General features: G+C 43.0%; 1 protein-coding gene and 1 long non-coding RNA gene across 2 annotated transcripts; one reads left to right on the top strand and one right to left on the bottom strand.

Annotated features, from left to right (window-relative positions):
• The first annotated feature begins 182 nt into the window (after positions 1-182).
• Positions 183-2,195, top strand: LOC139800591 (uncharacterized). The gene is made up of 2 exons (XR_011727817.1): positions 183-803; positions 949-2,195. It is a non-coding gene; the product is annotated as an uncharacterized lncRNA (long non-coding RNA).
• On the bottom strand, positions 1,892-14,271 carry PGRMC2 (progesterone receptor membrane component 2). The gene is made up of 3 exons (XM_071753873.1): positions 13,888-14,271; positions 3,848-4,003; positions 1,892-3,119 (listed from the first exon to the last, which is right to left on the bottom strand). The coding sequence occupies exons 1-3, from the start codon at positions 14,225-14,227 to the stop codon at positions 3,022-3,024; spliced, it is 594 nt and encodes a 197-aa protein (XP_071609974.1). The 5' UTR covers positions 14,228-14,271; the 3' UTR covers positions 1,892-3,021.
• Positions 14,272-14,298: the final 27 nt, after the last annotated feature.

Here is a 14,298-nt window from a genome sequence, read left to right as displayed (position 1 = left end):
ACAGCTCTTCAGGAACACCCCCTTTCATTTGAATTTTCCCTCTCTCCCCTTGCAGACAGGTGGAAAAACTGATAAATTGCTGCTGTTTGCACACTGAGCTGAGAACAAACCCACTGAATTCTGTAATAACTCCTACAGACTTTGCTGGCTAAGGAGCTTGTGTCAGCTGCATTAGGACCTGTTGTGGAATGCATATTCTATCAAATGCAAATTTAAAACCCAATCTGCAAACATTCACCTTAAACCATCATTTAGAAGCCAGTGGAAGAATTTGCCAGTAATTCTTGATCATTTAGATCTGCAACAGATTGCTGCCATGGCGTGAGGTTTGTGTTGTGAATGGTTACCATTCAGCTGCTTCAAAGCCAAACTCATCTCTTTAACTGTCTTAGTGTTCAACCCCTCCTAAAGCATAAGAGTAAAAAAATTTGGGCATTGTTGTAAGATAATTTAAAAAGAAAAAACACAACAAACCTTCAAAAAAATCCTCTCTGCATTGCTTACAGCAAGGGGAAAGGCTGTAGGTGGCTTAGGCAGCCAAGGCATATGCAAAACTGCCCTTCTTTCTCCAGTAGGAAGTAAAACACTGCATCTGTGCCAGATGCAGAATTTTAATAGCTGTAATGAGGGTTAGGAACCTCTTGCCATGATTTTGTACATGTATTTTTACATGAATATTTACAGGCCTGAGGAAACAAACCTTTATCTGTCTGTCCTGGCAGCTGAATAAGCTGAGGTGTTCCTGCTCCACAGCTCTTGGTGCTGTGAAGTACAAGAGCTGACACAGGAGCTGAAAGTGAAAGGTATGCTGACAAGTGTGGTGTAAAACTGTTTATTGTGAGATTTAGTTAAAAATCCCTAGTGATGCTAGGGAAGATAAAGAACTGGTATTCCTGTTCTGTGCAGGGGAAGTTTTTTTTGTACTTTACCAGGTATTTTTGTGGTTAGTTGTATTTCAGCAGTGAGAGATGACAAGCAGACACCTGTTACCACACTACCCTGCAAACCAAAGCCTGAACACTGACCAGTGGTCAGCTTAGAAGGGTGTGACCTGAGCAGACACCAGAGCTTCACTGAGATACAGTCAGCAGCTGAACAACCACACCCCTGGCTGTTCAAGGTCACAAAGTGTGACCTTAACTGCTACAGCCAAATGGCTCCAGCCAGTTCTGTGACTTTTGGGATAGGACTCTGATATTCCCAGCTTGGATACACAAGGAAGAGAGAATTCAACCTGCTCTCTACAACATGTGAGTTACACATGGTTCAACAGTGGATTTTTGTTTATTTGTTTTCATTTACATCAATATAAATAGCTTTCAGTCAAATAGTAATAAAAAGGAAGTAGTTCCTGGAATTTCACAGTTTACAGTTCAACAGAAAGTGTATCTAGAAATCTGTTACTGTAGACTTAGTCACAGGTGAAATCTGCAAACAGAGATACAGATGTAAGCCACAAAGCTGCAAGTCATGAACGTAATAGTGTCACTGTTAAGAATTCAGCAGAACAGACAGTGAAATTTCTACAATATGCTGAGTGATACCCACGTACAGATCCTCAGTGTCCTTGTCCTATTTGAGCCTCAAGGCATATTCCTTTTACTATACATTACATCATTTCCTAAAATGCTTTTCCTTTATTTACATCACTTTTTTTTTTCCCACCGTGAATCACTGGTGCAGGCTTATTCTCTTAAAATACAGCTTACCTGAGTAGGTCTTCCAAGATTCTTCAAAAGCTGGGACTTGAAAGGAAAAATAACACCAGAAGGACAAGGAGAACAGTATTAACAGAGGTGAATGTTTCAGATCCAAACCTTTTTCCCCTTACTTTGTATTCTATGGTATTCCAGCTCTGTGTAACAGCTTCTACATACAGTCTGACAGCACATTTGGTATTGTACATGCTTTATTAAAATGGTACTCATATATACAATATCTGCAGAAACAATCCCTCCCCAGTCTTGCATTCAGACAGACACACACACAGACACACACGCACGCCCCTCCGTCCTACAGGGGTGTGAAGGCTATGCTCCCAAAAGTTAGGCAGCTTCTGGAAGAGGAGGAAGGGTGATTTTTTTTTTTTTTTTTTTTTTGTGTTTGTAATTACTTAAAAAGAAGCACGGGAGTATGTATTTGGCCATCACAATGCTAATTTAAGTATATGTAGTATTAACATATGGCAGTAACACTGAGTATTCCTCTTTTACATTCTATACACAGAATGACATCAAGGTTTTCCAGTCAACAGAACATTCTAACTTCAGTCTCAATGCTGCTTGTAGTGACTATGAAACCACAATTTCGGGGCTGTCCCTTAAAACAATTCAAGTCTATGTAAGCGAAATAAGGCACAATTAATATTTGATTTGATTTAGAGGATGGGAAAAGGGGGAGGAGGCAGGCTTCAGATAAGAGCTGTTGTGGAGGAAACGGTTTTACCTAATCCTTTTGAGAAAAGGATGAATTTTACCCCCATCCTGATCTACATGGATTTCTCTTAGAGAACTGAAGTATTCTGCCAGGGCTCCTAAAGCCCACATACAAAACAAAATTGGAAATTCACATTTTAACACCAGTTTCAATAGTCTAACCTACTGATACTGATGTACATGAGTACGTCTTGAATGCTGAAGGAGAAGACACACATTCAAACAAGATTCAAACCTTCCACTGAGCTTGAAGACTCACGTGTTCTAGAGAGCTTGTAATATACACTGTGTGAAGGCTTCAGCTTACTGGTAAAAAGGAATATAGCATTTTTGCCTTTAAATCCCTGGCCCCTCTTCACTAACGAAGCCTAACCAGACATTACAAATAAACTGCAACAAGAGGACTGGCAGCACAAAGAATGTCTAGTATTCAAAACTTCATTTGTGAGTATATTATTTTCCTTGTACAAAACCTGTTGAATGTTTTTCGCAGCAGATGAACTGTACCCAAAGATGCAGGACATTCCGTGATGGGGAATAAGAGGTTGCAGTTCCGAAGGCCCCTGACTTTGGTTGTTTACAAAGTTCATTCCTGTTTAGTGTGATCCTTGGTATCTTCCTCATCTGTGTATTCTGATGGTTCTTCCCCTGGTTTTAGGAGTCTACCTACGTAGTCGTATTTTTCTGAAAAAGATGGATGATTCCATTACAATCGAGTACAGCTGCATTTTCTGGTTAGCTTGCACTGCTGCAAATTCACCCTCTCTCCTACAAACAAGGGTTCTCAAACTGAAATTGACTGCAATAGATCAGCAAGCCTCCTTGCTGCCACTGCTGCTCACTACGTTCTCTATTTCAGTTCTGCTGCAGCTAAGTGGGCAAAAGCTTTGTCACACAATGGCTGAAAATGCTGCTGTTAAACCCAGCACAAAGTCCCTCAGCCTGTTTTGATTCCAATTAGAGTGAAAAATTGCTCCCCCTCCCTCCAGAGGCATACTTCCATACTTTTGAGTAACCATTTATTTCAAGACAAACTTGTTGAACCCTTCGTGCCAGAACAGCTCTTAGTCCTGATCGTAATTCCATGGCATCCAAAGCCAGCAACCTGTGAACAGGAATTCCATCAGCTAAGCTACACAGAGATTAGAGAGTGAAATTCCCAACTGAAGAGCTTGGAAGACAACAGAGCTCTGGAAAAGAATTATAATGTTGAAAAAGCTGTAGTGGGATACACTGGAATCCTCTCTATGGAACAAAGTCTTGAAATCCTTTGCCCTTTCCTAAGAAAGTTGCATTGCATTATTACTGTTAATTTTAACACCTCTTTAAAAGCTGCCCCAAGCCCAATTCATTGATTTTTTATTAAAAACATTTCCTTAAGCTAAAGATGTGCTGCTAATTTGAGCATTTACCTTTAAATTGCATTTCCCACTCTCTTACACTTTCCATCTGTACAGCATTTAAGTCCGATAGGTCATCATATTCATCTCTGAGTGCATCTTTATCTAGACAGAAAGTTGCTAGTCCCCTGGAGGCATCTCTGCCAGCAAATATTCCATATGGACCCTCTGAAAACAGAAAGACAAAATTGACACCTTCAGTGCTTGGTTTATGGTGAGCAGTCTCAGTTCCTGACACAGTCTGCTGGAGCCACATCTCCAACTTCTGCAGCCATGGGAACAGCACAGCACTGCAATTCAGTCTCACCAGGAGACAAAGTTTGCTGAGAGAAGCAGAACCAGGAAAATAGCTTGGAAGGAATATCTGGAAAAATCCCAGACATCATTTAATGCGAGTCAGTTGATGTAAGTTCTGAAGGGACTGGAGGCTGGAATTCAAAAGAAATGGACTTCCATTAAGCAAAACAGAATATTTACAAGTCAGGCAAGAATAGAAGCAAATTGTAGAGACATCTTAATTAGAAATCCATTGATTCTTATCAATTAATAGAACTTGAGTGCTAATTAATGATTTCACTTCACTTCTAGAACCATCATAGCTTTCTACATACTTGAGAGCCAGGGTGTCATTTGACACATTTGTTTCTTCTGTGGAAGCCTCCTTTATTTTGGGCAGCAGATCACTCATACCCCTATCTTGTATTGTTCTTGATAACTGCACAGGTCCTCATGTTAAGAATGGAAAGCAACTATTTCCTTTGTGCTTTCTGACTGATGCAAAGCAGCACAAACATGCTCGTAAAACTTTGAGCAAGAACTGTCAAGTAAATATTTCAAAGAGAACCAGATTATTTGCAACCCAACAGCTTTCATGACGAGGTTAGGAACTGGCTTTCCCAAATTTTGATTAATCCACAGGATTTCAAACATAACGGTATCTTAAGTTTTCTTTGCCTAAACCCAAATGCCTTAATTCAGCTCAATTAAAAACAAAAGAAAAAAACCACTTTAGCACTTTCTGCACTCACTGCATCAGCTAAACAGCAGGGAAGTGCCCGAGGCATTCTAAAGACTGGTCACTACTTGAAGAGAAATAGGCCAGAACCCTTCTCTGGCTTACCTCTTGACGACAGTGGCCGTCAGCCTGGAGAAAAGGCAGCACCCATGGGCAAGAATGAACACAAGCAAGTGGCAACACACTGTCCTTCACCCCCTCTATTGCCTGCTGGAGCACCTCAGACCTCTTCTGCAGCAGGACGAGTCACAGGGAATCATTCAGAGAGGTTGGTTTCCTCCCAGGCCGCTGGCTCCAGCCACCACACCTATCTGCTCTTGGCGGGCAGTGACTCCAGGCTTGACACAGAGGCTGAATGCAGTGGGAAGAACTCCTGAGGCAGGGAACCTGAGTACCATAAGGATTAGAAGAAACTACATCCTCACCAGAACTGCTGCTGTCTCTCCACCCCAGAGTGCCTGGCACATTGTAAGTTGCTTACAGTCAAACCTCGGAACAGAAGGGTGTCTTCTGTGCCAAAGACAACTCCCCTGTCTCTCTGGAAATAAACCAACTGATTTAAAAACAAAATTGCACAAGAAGTACACATCAGAGAAAGAACTATCAACTGGAAGCTTGCACTGTACGGATCTGTAATGAATTCACCAGCTCTCTGTGCTTGGTCTGTTCAGGTGCTCAGCTCCAGGGGTGGCATTTACAGTCACCACCTCTGGGATCAGGGACTGCACTTATGCCATTTAAGACAGACAAAGCCAAGAGGGTTTGTGAACTCATTTTCCCTACTTGTATCCTGACTGAGACGTCCATTTGAAAAGCAGGATTCAGAGGCTAAAATCAATCTTATGCAAAGATCCTGCAGCTACGTGCTTTGCATGCTCAGTCTCTGCCCAGGAAACAGCAGAGGAGGCAGGGATGGCCATCAGCTGCAGCACACCACAGAGCTGCTTCAAACAAAAACATTTGCTTTACCCCAAAGTAGCTATTACTGAACTGATCTAGTTTTTGATGTTCTGAATGAGGAATGTGGGAGCTATAAACAGCCCTTATGAAGACCACAGACAATCAGTAAATCCTTAAGAGCAATTATAAATTGCTATTTAACCTCCCCAACAGTATCTTGCCCCCATTTTCTCCCTTCCTTTGTTTAAAACAAATATTTCCATAAGCCCTACCCAGCTATTTGCATAATGTGTTTTCAAAATTCTGACTAACCAGAGTTAGTTAAACAAACTCTTCCCTTCTACCCTGCACTTAGTGTTACTATTAAGTTCTGCAGCACCTGCTGAGAAACTACCTCTTGGTGCACCAGGTTGATTCCAATTATTTCTATTAAAAAGAGAATTATATTTATCAGTACCAAGCCCTGGACACCCTTATATCTCAGTAATATACTTAACTGAAAGCATGAATGCTTTTAGAATGTATCAGTTTGCATAAAGATCAACGGATGCAAAATTTCTGCAAATATATTGTCATGTCAGATGCTACGATACTAATTTTTTTTTTCTCTTCTAAAATTGAATTTAAATGTTGAAATTCCAACACGTTCACTACAGAAGTATTCAGGAATCACAGGGAAACCATCGAGCTAGGTCCAAGCACTCAACAGGATGCAAACTGGTAAAAACCAGCCTTTGGACTTGGTAGAGAGCATCTCAAATTCCAGCTCTCAAATGTAGTTTTTAAGAACATGCCCCTTCTTTAATCCTTACTAGAAGGCAAATATTGAATTACGAATATTTAAAAAAAAGTACAAACCTGACATCACCTTAGTTGTGGGGTTGCTAAAGCATGAGTTCACAGATCTCAGAATGAACAATCTACTTCAAGATTTCAAGCTTCCATTCCAGTATTTTTACAGAATGATACACAATATTTTCTAAAAATCCACAGGTTTTCCTACAAGCCCTTTCCTTCCTATCCACAGGTTTTCCTACAAGCCCTAGTATTTTCTGGTTTTCCATTTTATATAAATACTGGTGCAACAGTCTTAAAAATTAATTTTGCATATCAGATTTTGTTGGGTTTGGAGTCTGAGCTAGAGGCAGTGCAACCCTAGACATATCCCCTGCCTCACCCCCCAGTTTGTTGATGACCAGATGCAATTTACTCTCCAAGCCCTACCCATTGTCATTCTTTCCTTTTGTCTGCCTACGTATTCAGATTGGCTCCTGTTCTAAATAATTGATTTCTCTGTAACTTGATATACATCCTGAAGAGATTGCAAAAAAGAGATGCTACTAGCAAAGGTATGTATACCAGACTGATTTTTTTTGAGACCTTATCACAAAACTGAAGTGGGTTTCTTTTGCTGTACCCCCAAAGCAGCTATTTAATTGTCAACTACTTCTCTAAAATATTACCCTCCCCCTCCTATTTGGTATCTGGCAACAACTCCCCTTGAGGGAAGTGTCAAAACCCACTGAACCACATCTGCTACACGACACCTGGGTACAGGGAGCTGTCAGCCTTGCAGGAAGGAAAACTTTGTTCCTTGAAGAATGCTTCTCTTCCCAGTCACTGCTTTTATGTACTACAGCACTTTGTGTTTCAGAGACTTGATTTATTTTAGCACTGAGAGCAAGCAGTTAGCAGGACCTATCTGCTGATGTACCTCCACATCTCTACCTTCACGTTTGTACACTCTTTCCCCAGCAATATCAGTCCCTCATTTGCCTCACAACTCATTCCTTGTATAAGGTCTGCCCTTCACTGAGCTACAAGGCATGCAAAATCCTCACCTGCAAATCCTCACTTACTTTCATAATCCAGTTAAAAATCTGGCTGCCTTGATGAATGTGATGCCTCGTTCTGACATTCATCTTTAGTCACAAATGAACTGGGCAGAGCCTGGGAATTGGCAAAATCAAGGTCTCTTCCACCAGAAAAAATACCCTTGTGACCCCCGTGCTCAGGACTTCTGCATCTTCTAGCCCTGTGCTGCTTCTCAAATGAAGATTTAACTTCTCTTTGCAGACACCCTAAAACTACATCAGGTTGAGGACAAAGAAATTTAATGTTAAATGACTGTATTTAAAAATCTGAGAGAGAAAGCTCTCCAAGCTGAAGTTTTTACTTGGAAGCACTGCTTTGAGTCACTTGCTCCAAAACTGGCTGAAGCAGATCTTGGAACAGGGCACCTTTCAAGTTTCAACTGGTTTGGCCAATAGTTCCTCCACCAAAACCTGTGCTGGTGTTTTACCAAAGAGACTACCTGACTATTTCAGTTCTATACCTGCCTTGCAGACCATCCCAGATAAAGCTCCAAGATTTGGACTGAAGGGGAACACTGTGAATTGAACTTTGGATTGCTCCCAATGTCAGCTCAGACACCTGCTGCATCTGGACTTCTTATCTGATGAAGTGATTTGTAATCTAAGAACTGCATTCATTCTCACAAGGTCCACACAAGTTCACTGAAGAAGTGGCACAGTTTAACAAGTTTCAGTTTTAAACCAGCTTTGTTTTCTTCAAATAGTGAAAAAGTACTTGCAAGCAATCACCAGATGTGCTTTGCATTTGTGGGCTCCATGCAGCCACTGGAAATAAAGCCCAGGTTTGTCTACAGCTCAGAAACTCATGGACAGTACTTCTAAAACTGCAGACAAGAATGAAGACTGATCTCCACTTTAATGCAAGTTAAAGGAAGAAGGAAGACAGACCATGAAATTATTGACAGCTGCACTACTCTACCACTTTTCTACTCCAAACCAAAGTGAAATCTCCACTGTCTGTATACACTTTTCTCTCAGAATCTTGAAACATGTTTGTTCAGTGTTTAATCTTTTATGAGGGACTGAAAAAACTACAAATTAGCCCAAGCCATTTTGAAATGCAGCTTGAAAGCAGCAGCTTTCTAATAAAATTTATCACTGAGAATTCAAGGTGACATAATTTTAACTTCACTGCTCCAGATTTACATGAAAGGAAGGATGTGGGTCAGTTTTAAGTTTCAGTGTGCATGAAAAGTGTTCTTATGGGAGCAATCCACAAAGATTACATGCTATGATGAGAACTGCTTAGAAAGTTGGGTCTAAATCTGACTTCCCAAGCACAGAGGGCCTAACTCTCTCTTTCTTTTTAACTCTGTAAAAAGAAGTGCAAGAATCAGTGACCCAGTTTCAGCTAAAGGGGTAGACCACAAGCACAGCTAGGAAGGAAAGCCTGTAGTTCAGTAGTCAGGAGATTTCTGGAAGACAGCTCTACCTGAGGAGCACCTCAAGTGCCACAACAAATGGTCTGGCCACTGGTTTATTTTATAAGGCAAGCAATGCTGGACAGGTTTTTTTATGAAATGAAAGACAGCTGTGCTGCTATGAACTGATTTAACTTCTATTTGTCATTAACAATGACACTACTATTGTATCCTGATATATCTTGCTTTGAGTGTACCTGCTTAATGAGGCCCCTCAAAGCTCAGGTGATTGAAACCTGAATAATTTCAATAGGAACCAGAGGTTTATCCTGGCAAACCCTTTATCAAATACAGAGTTGTTTGAGTTTTCAGGAATATATTCAGGTTCCTAAAAAATGACCACGAAGGAAAAAAAGACAGAAACAGAGAGCTGACAGACACACAATGCAGAAGCAGAGGAGACAGAGTGATGCATCCTCCTTACTGGCCCCTGCTCTGTGTGAACAAACCCTTCATCCTAGTGGTCAGGGAACTGCTCCCTTTAATCAGGAGTATGGAAACTATCCCTTCCCAGGAGCCATGTATACACCTTTTTAGTTCTACACCTTTTTAGTTCTATTACTTCTGGTAGGAGCTTAGCTTTTTTATCCAGAAATGCCATTTCTGTGAAAAGCTGAGTCCCAGGGCTAGAGACACCTCCATTACACAGACACCACAGAACTGACAAACATCAGAGAAGACACACACCTTCCAGGAAGCTCTTCTCCCCCAGCCTTATCCTCTGTACTTATCTGTAATTCCTGGGCCTGTTGTGTTCTTAAGATAAGGCCACCTTAACAGAATCCTCCAGGCACAACATATATGATGCCCCTTATGCAACATTTCACTCTAACCATGCCCTTGTAAAGGACATACTCAAAAACATCTGTGCCATCTTTTAAATAAAGACACAATGAAATTCACAGCAATTCCAAAGTAACTCTAACAGCATCAAATTATTTTTATATAAATTATGAGGAAAATGACAGCTGTTGACCGCCGATTTTTTTTTTCAAAGTATTTTAACATCAGGAAGCAGAGGTCTTAACTGGATTTGCAACATGAAATAAAGGAAACCACGATGGAAATTCTAGCAGAAGGAACTGTAACTACCTAACCTATTCCTCTTGGCAAACTGGAAAGCAGAAATCTTGATGACACTTCGAAAGGCAAGAGTGGGATGAGAAATGACTTGACAGTGATGATGCACCACAGTGAAGGAAAGTCAGGTAATTGATTTTTTAAAAAAAATCATGAAACATTAAGAACCAAGAAGTGAGGTAGAACAGTTGTATACACTGGAGAGCATATAATCTTGCTTTGTCATGCTCAAAGCTGTATACTTTTCATGACTGCTAACATTACCTCTCACTGTGCCTTTCTACTGACCAACGTGCTACCATGAATCTTGATACAAGCAAAAATGATGTTAAATGTTGAAATAAATGGAACAGTAAAAACTGCCTCTCATTATAAGGACATCAAGCCAACACAGCACACCCTAAAGGTATTAATCATTAGACTCTACATCATGAAATGTGACTGCAGATGGAAAAACCACCCCAAAACAGCTTCTCTGAATTCCTGGTTACACTGTCTCTTTAACAGTGAGCTGCTAATTGTTTATTTCTTCTAGAGGTTGCACGAGGTAAAGGAAAAGGTAATTAATTCAGTTAATGATCAAGAAAAGCACTGTAGGACACTTACTCATCTGGACACAAAAAGAGATGGAATTTAACACAAGTGAAAGTGTTGAAGCAAAGGGTGCACTTGCAGGACAGAGGTCTGTCCCAGGAAGCAGCATTTTGGAAAAGACCTTGGCAAGTACAGTTTTAAATTAACAGCTCAATGTAAGCAAACTGATTTTTGGAGACACAGACAGTAAAATGTGTGATGTAACTTTTCTCACTCTCAGCTGAAGTGCTTTAGACATACCAAAGACTTAACAGGATACCAATGAGATAAACTGTGTACAGCTTAAAGAAGACATGAGAAAAACAAAAAAACACTGATGACACTTTGACTAAAAATTCAAGAAACTGAAGTTTTTCAATCAAATCATCTGAAAGGATGACTTCAACAGTCTATCAATTTTTAAAATGTCCTAACTGTAAAGGGCTCGTCAATGGAACAGACCAATAACACAATTCAGTGGATGGAAACTTAATTAAAGGAGACCTCTGGGAGGGAATTTTAATGGTATCTCAACTGCTGGACAAAAATCTGGACTAGAGGACAATTCTGCAATAAGTAGTAAAATAAGGAAACTGAAACAAAGAGGAGCAGATCTTAATTTCAAGACATCTGAAACATCCTGAGACAGCCCTCTGATTCAGTGTTAACCCAGGCAGGTAAGATTTGGTGGTGATCCCTCAGTCAGTGCTCTCTGCTGCCTTCAAAGCTAAAGCACTACTTTGCATCAGAATCTCAACGAAGTGCAAAAGGCTCCCAGTCTGAACCTCCAATGGCAACACAGCCAGGTCCCTGCTTTCTCCCACTGAACACAACTTGGCCATGGCTTTGTTGCTGTGCTTTGCACTCACCTGCCTTGCTATACTCCAGCTGGGAAGCATGAAATTCCCAGGAGAATTGTTGTAGACATCTGGCTAATCTGGCTTTCTGAAAAAGTCTCAACTAGCTGCAGAAAACTTTTCCACCTAACTCTTGTCTCATGTCTTAAGGTCTGCCAAGCACCTAGTAGCTTCTTTTCTTTTCAGCCACTAAACAGCTGCAAGAAGATATTCCTCAACATGCATCCACCTGTACAGGGAAACCAAGTCAGCAGGATTGAAAAATCAACACATTTGGCACAAAACACACAGATGAGGATGCACAGGTTGAGCATCACTAATGTGCATGGTCCCAAGTAACAAAGATCTGATGAACAAGTATGATGTGAGTTCTGTTATAAAAAGACAAACTTTCACTGCAAGGGAAAGAAAAAAAACAAAAAGCCTTTGTCCTTCTCCAACAAGAAGCTGGGAAGCACAGCTTTAGGAAACCAACTGCTGCCAGCTAACAAAAAAGCAGACTGATGTCCTAGAAGATAAAGCTTTAGCTTCCTAACAATAATAAACCTCCAGAGGCTGAGGATATGCACTAGTTATGACAGCTACAGTGGAGAGTCTAACATTTCATTTATGTTACCTACACAAAAGAGTATAGATTATGGGTCAGTATTATTTCATGGAGCAATTTATGAAACAATCTGTCAATTTACTGGTGTTTTATGGATTATCAGCATTTTGTATCAGCACGTAGGTTTCAGCTGTAAAAGCCCTTAAGTGAGAGACACAAAAGAATCAGCCCACTGAGGTGACATGAAAGCTGCAGCACACCAGGCTGCATTTCCTCAGCCTTTACTGGTCAATAAACAGAATGAGGCTTGGCAAGAGAGTTTAGATTCTGTTGGTAACTTTTACAGTACCCACTCAGAAAAGCATCTTGATTCAGTGATGGCAGTTTCAATTTCTGCAGCTGGTAGCAGGGCTGCATCCTAACATTTGAGGGTAGCAGGGGTTACAAAATACCAGCCCAGTTCAGCTGTACCCGTGCTTGTCACTTTCCCTGGTGGGAACCAAAGACTTCTAACATGCCAGTTCTCAACTGTTCTTTTTGTAACCTAGAATTATTACAAAACAATACTGATAATTACTTAACTTGAACGTTCTGTCTCCTGGGAAGGGGTGGGGAAAGAAAGGTATCCCCTCTGTCTTCCACCCCTCATACAAAGACACTTGTCATATCTACTGTGAAAAATCCTGCATAATTTGATTAGAGCAGGTTTCCCAAACCACCATTGTTTAAGGAAGAAAATTATCAGGGGTCATAACCCTCATTTCCTTTGGCATCAGATGTGAACACAGAGCTCCCTGGTCAGTTTATCCACCTTGTTATTAAGAGCTCTGTTTATGAGGAGAAAACAGGCTGCATCTTCACAATCTACAGTGTGAATATTCAAACACAACACTGCCTTTGAAGCACACTTTTCTGGACTTTTCAAGAACCTTTCTGCTCCAAAGAACTCTGTTGTTTGTCTTCCTATGTAACAGATAAATGCAGTTGGTTACTGCATTCTTCTCAGGGGTTGAAATGTATCAGTCCCAAGCTCTCCCTGCTTGCCTCTATCCTGACTGAAAATCATACTCATTGTGGCATTTGCACCTAAATAAGTAGCCAGGTTGTGGGTTTTTTGTTTCGTGTTACTTTTGTTCTTTTTTTTCCTGAAATGTAGAGCTAGAATGAAGGAAGCATTACTCAGTTGCACTTGGGAAACCTACTAGAAAAGGCGGGGGGGGGGGGAAGAATAAAAAAAATAAATTAAACATTGCACATCCCAATCTGGGAAAACTGGATGGGTGACAGCAGCCAGTACTAAACCCAGACCCGTTCCGCACCACCTATGTAAAGCACCGTGAGGCCCCAGGCAGGCAGCGCGGCCCCGGGTAAGGGGACAGCAGCCCCGGGGGGCCAGGGGGTGGGGGGTCTGCTCGTCCCCTGCCGCTGGCACCCCCGGGGGCCCTATCACGCCTGCGGGCGCCGAGTTCGGGGCTGCCCGCCCCAGATAAACGCCGGGCCCTGAGCGAAGCCACCGGCCCTGGAAGGCGGCGCGACCGCCCCGAAACCCCCCCGCCCCGCCTCAGGTGGGAGGGGGCGAGGCTCGGGGCTCCTCGGGAGGCAGCGGCAGGGCCGTGGGGGCACATCCCCTCCGGGAGATCCCCGCGGGCAGATCCCCGCCGTCCTCCCCAGCGCCGCCCCCGCCAGCATCGCCCGAACCGAGGGGCGGTGCGGGGGCTCCTCCAGGCACGGCGGGAGGGGCCGTTTCTCGCCCAGGGACCCCCCCCCCCGGCCCCGGCGTCTCACCGGGCCCGTAGAACTTGCTGCCTTTGGTCACGTCGAAGACTTTTCCGTTGACAGCCAGGAGGATGCGGGGGTCGCGGGCCCCGTCGAACTCACGCAGCTGCTCCAGGGAGAAATCCCGCCGCTTCATCCGCGGCAGAGCGGCGGCCTGGCTCTGCCGAGCCGCGCCCCCCGGCCCGCTCCGCGTCCCCCAGCGCAGGTACAGCCGGTAGGCCGCCAGCAGCGCCAGCGCCAGCAGCCCCACGTTCAGCAGCATCTCTCCGACCGGCGGTCCCCCCGCGCCGCCGCCGTTCCCGCTCCCGCTCCCCTCAGTCCTTAACCTCCCATCCCCATCGTCCGCCATCGCTGCCAGGCCCGCGCGCGCCGGCCCCGCCCCGCCCCGCTCGCGGCCCGGGGGTGGTGCCAGGCGGCGGC

Source organism: Heliangelus exortis, chromosome 10, assembly GCF_036169615.1.
Source record: "Heliangelus exortis chromosome 10, bHelExo1.hap1, whole genome shotgun sequence".
NCBI lineage: Eukaryota > Metazoa > Chordata > Aves > Apodiformes > Trochilidae > Heliangelus > Heliangelus exortis.
This window is presented reverse-complemented; position numbering and strand designations above follow the sequence as displayed.

What these genes read in the sequence shown, in the direction of transcription:
- PGRMC2 (XM_071753873.1), bottom strand. Translation starts at nt 14,227, where the DNA reads ATGGCGGACGATGGGGATGGGAGGTTAAGGACTGAGGGGAGCGGGAGC. An exon ending in CAGCAAGTTCTACGGGCCCG is followed by an intron (nt 4,004 to 13,887) that starts GTGAGACGCCGG and finishes TTCTGTTTTCAG; the next exon opens with AGGGTCCATATGGAATATTT. An exon ending in GTGGGAAATGCAATTTAAAG is followed by an intron (nt 3,120 to 3,847) that starts GTAAATGCTCAA and finishes CATCTTTTTCAG; the next exon opens with AAAAATACGACTACGTAGGT.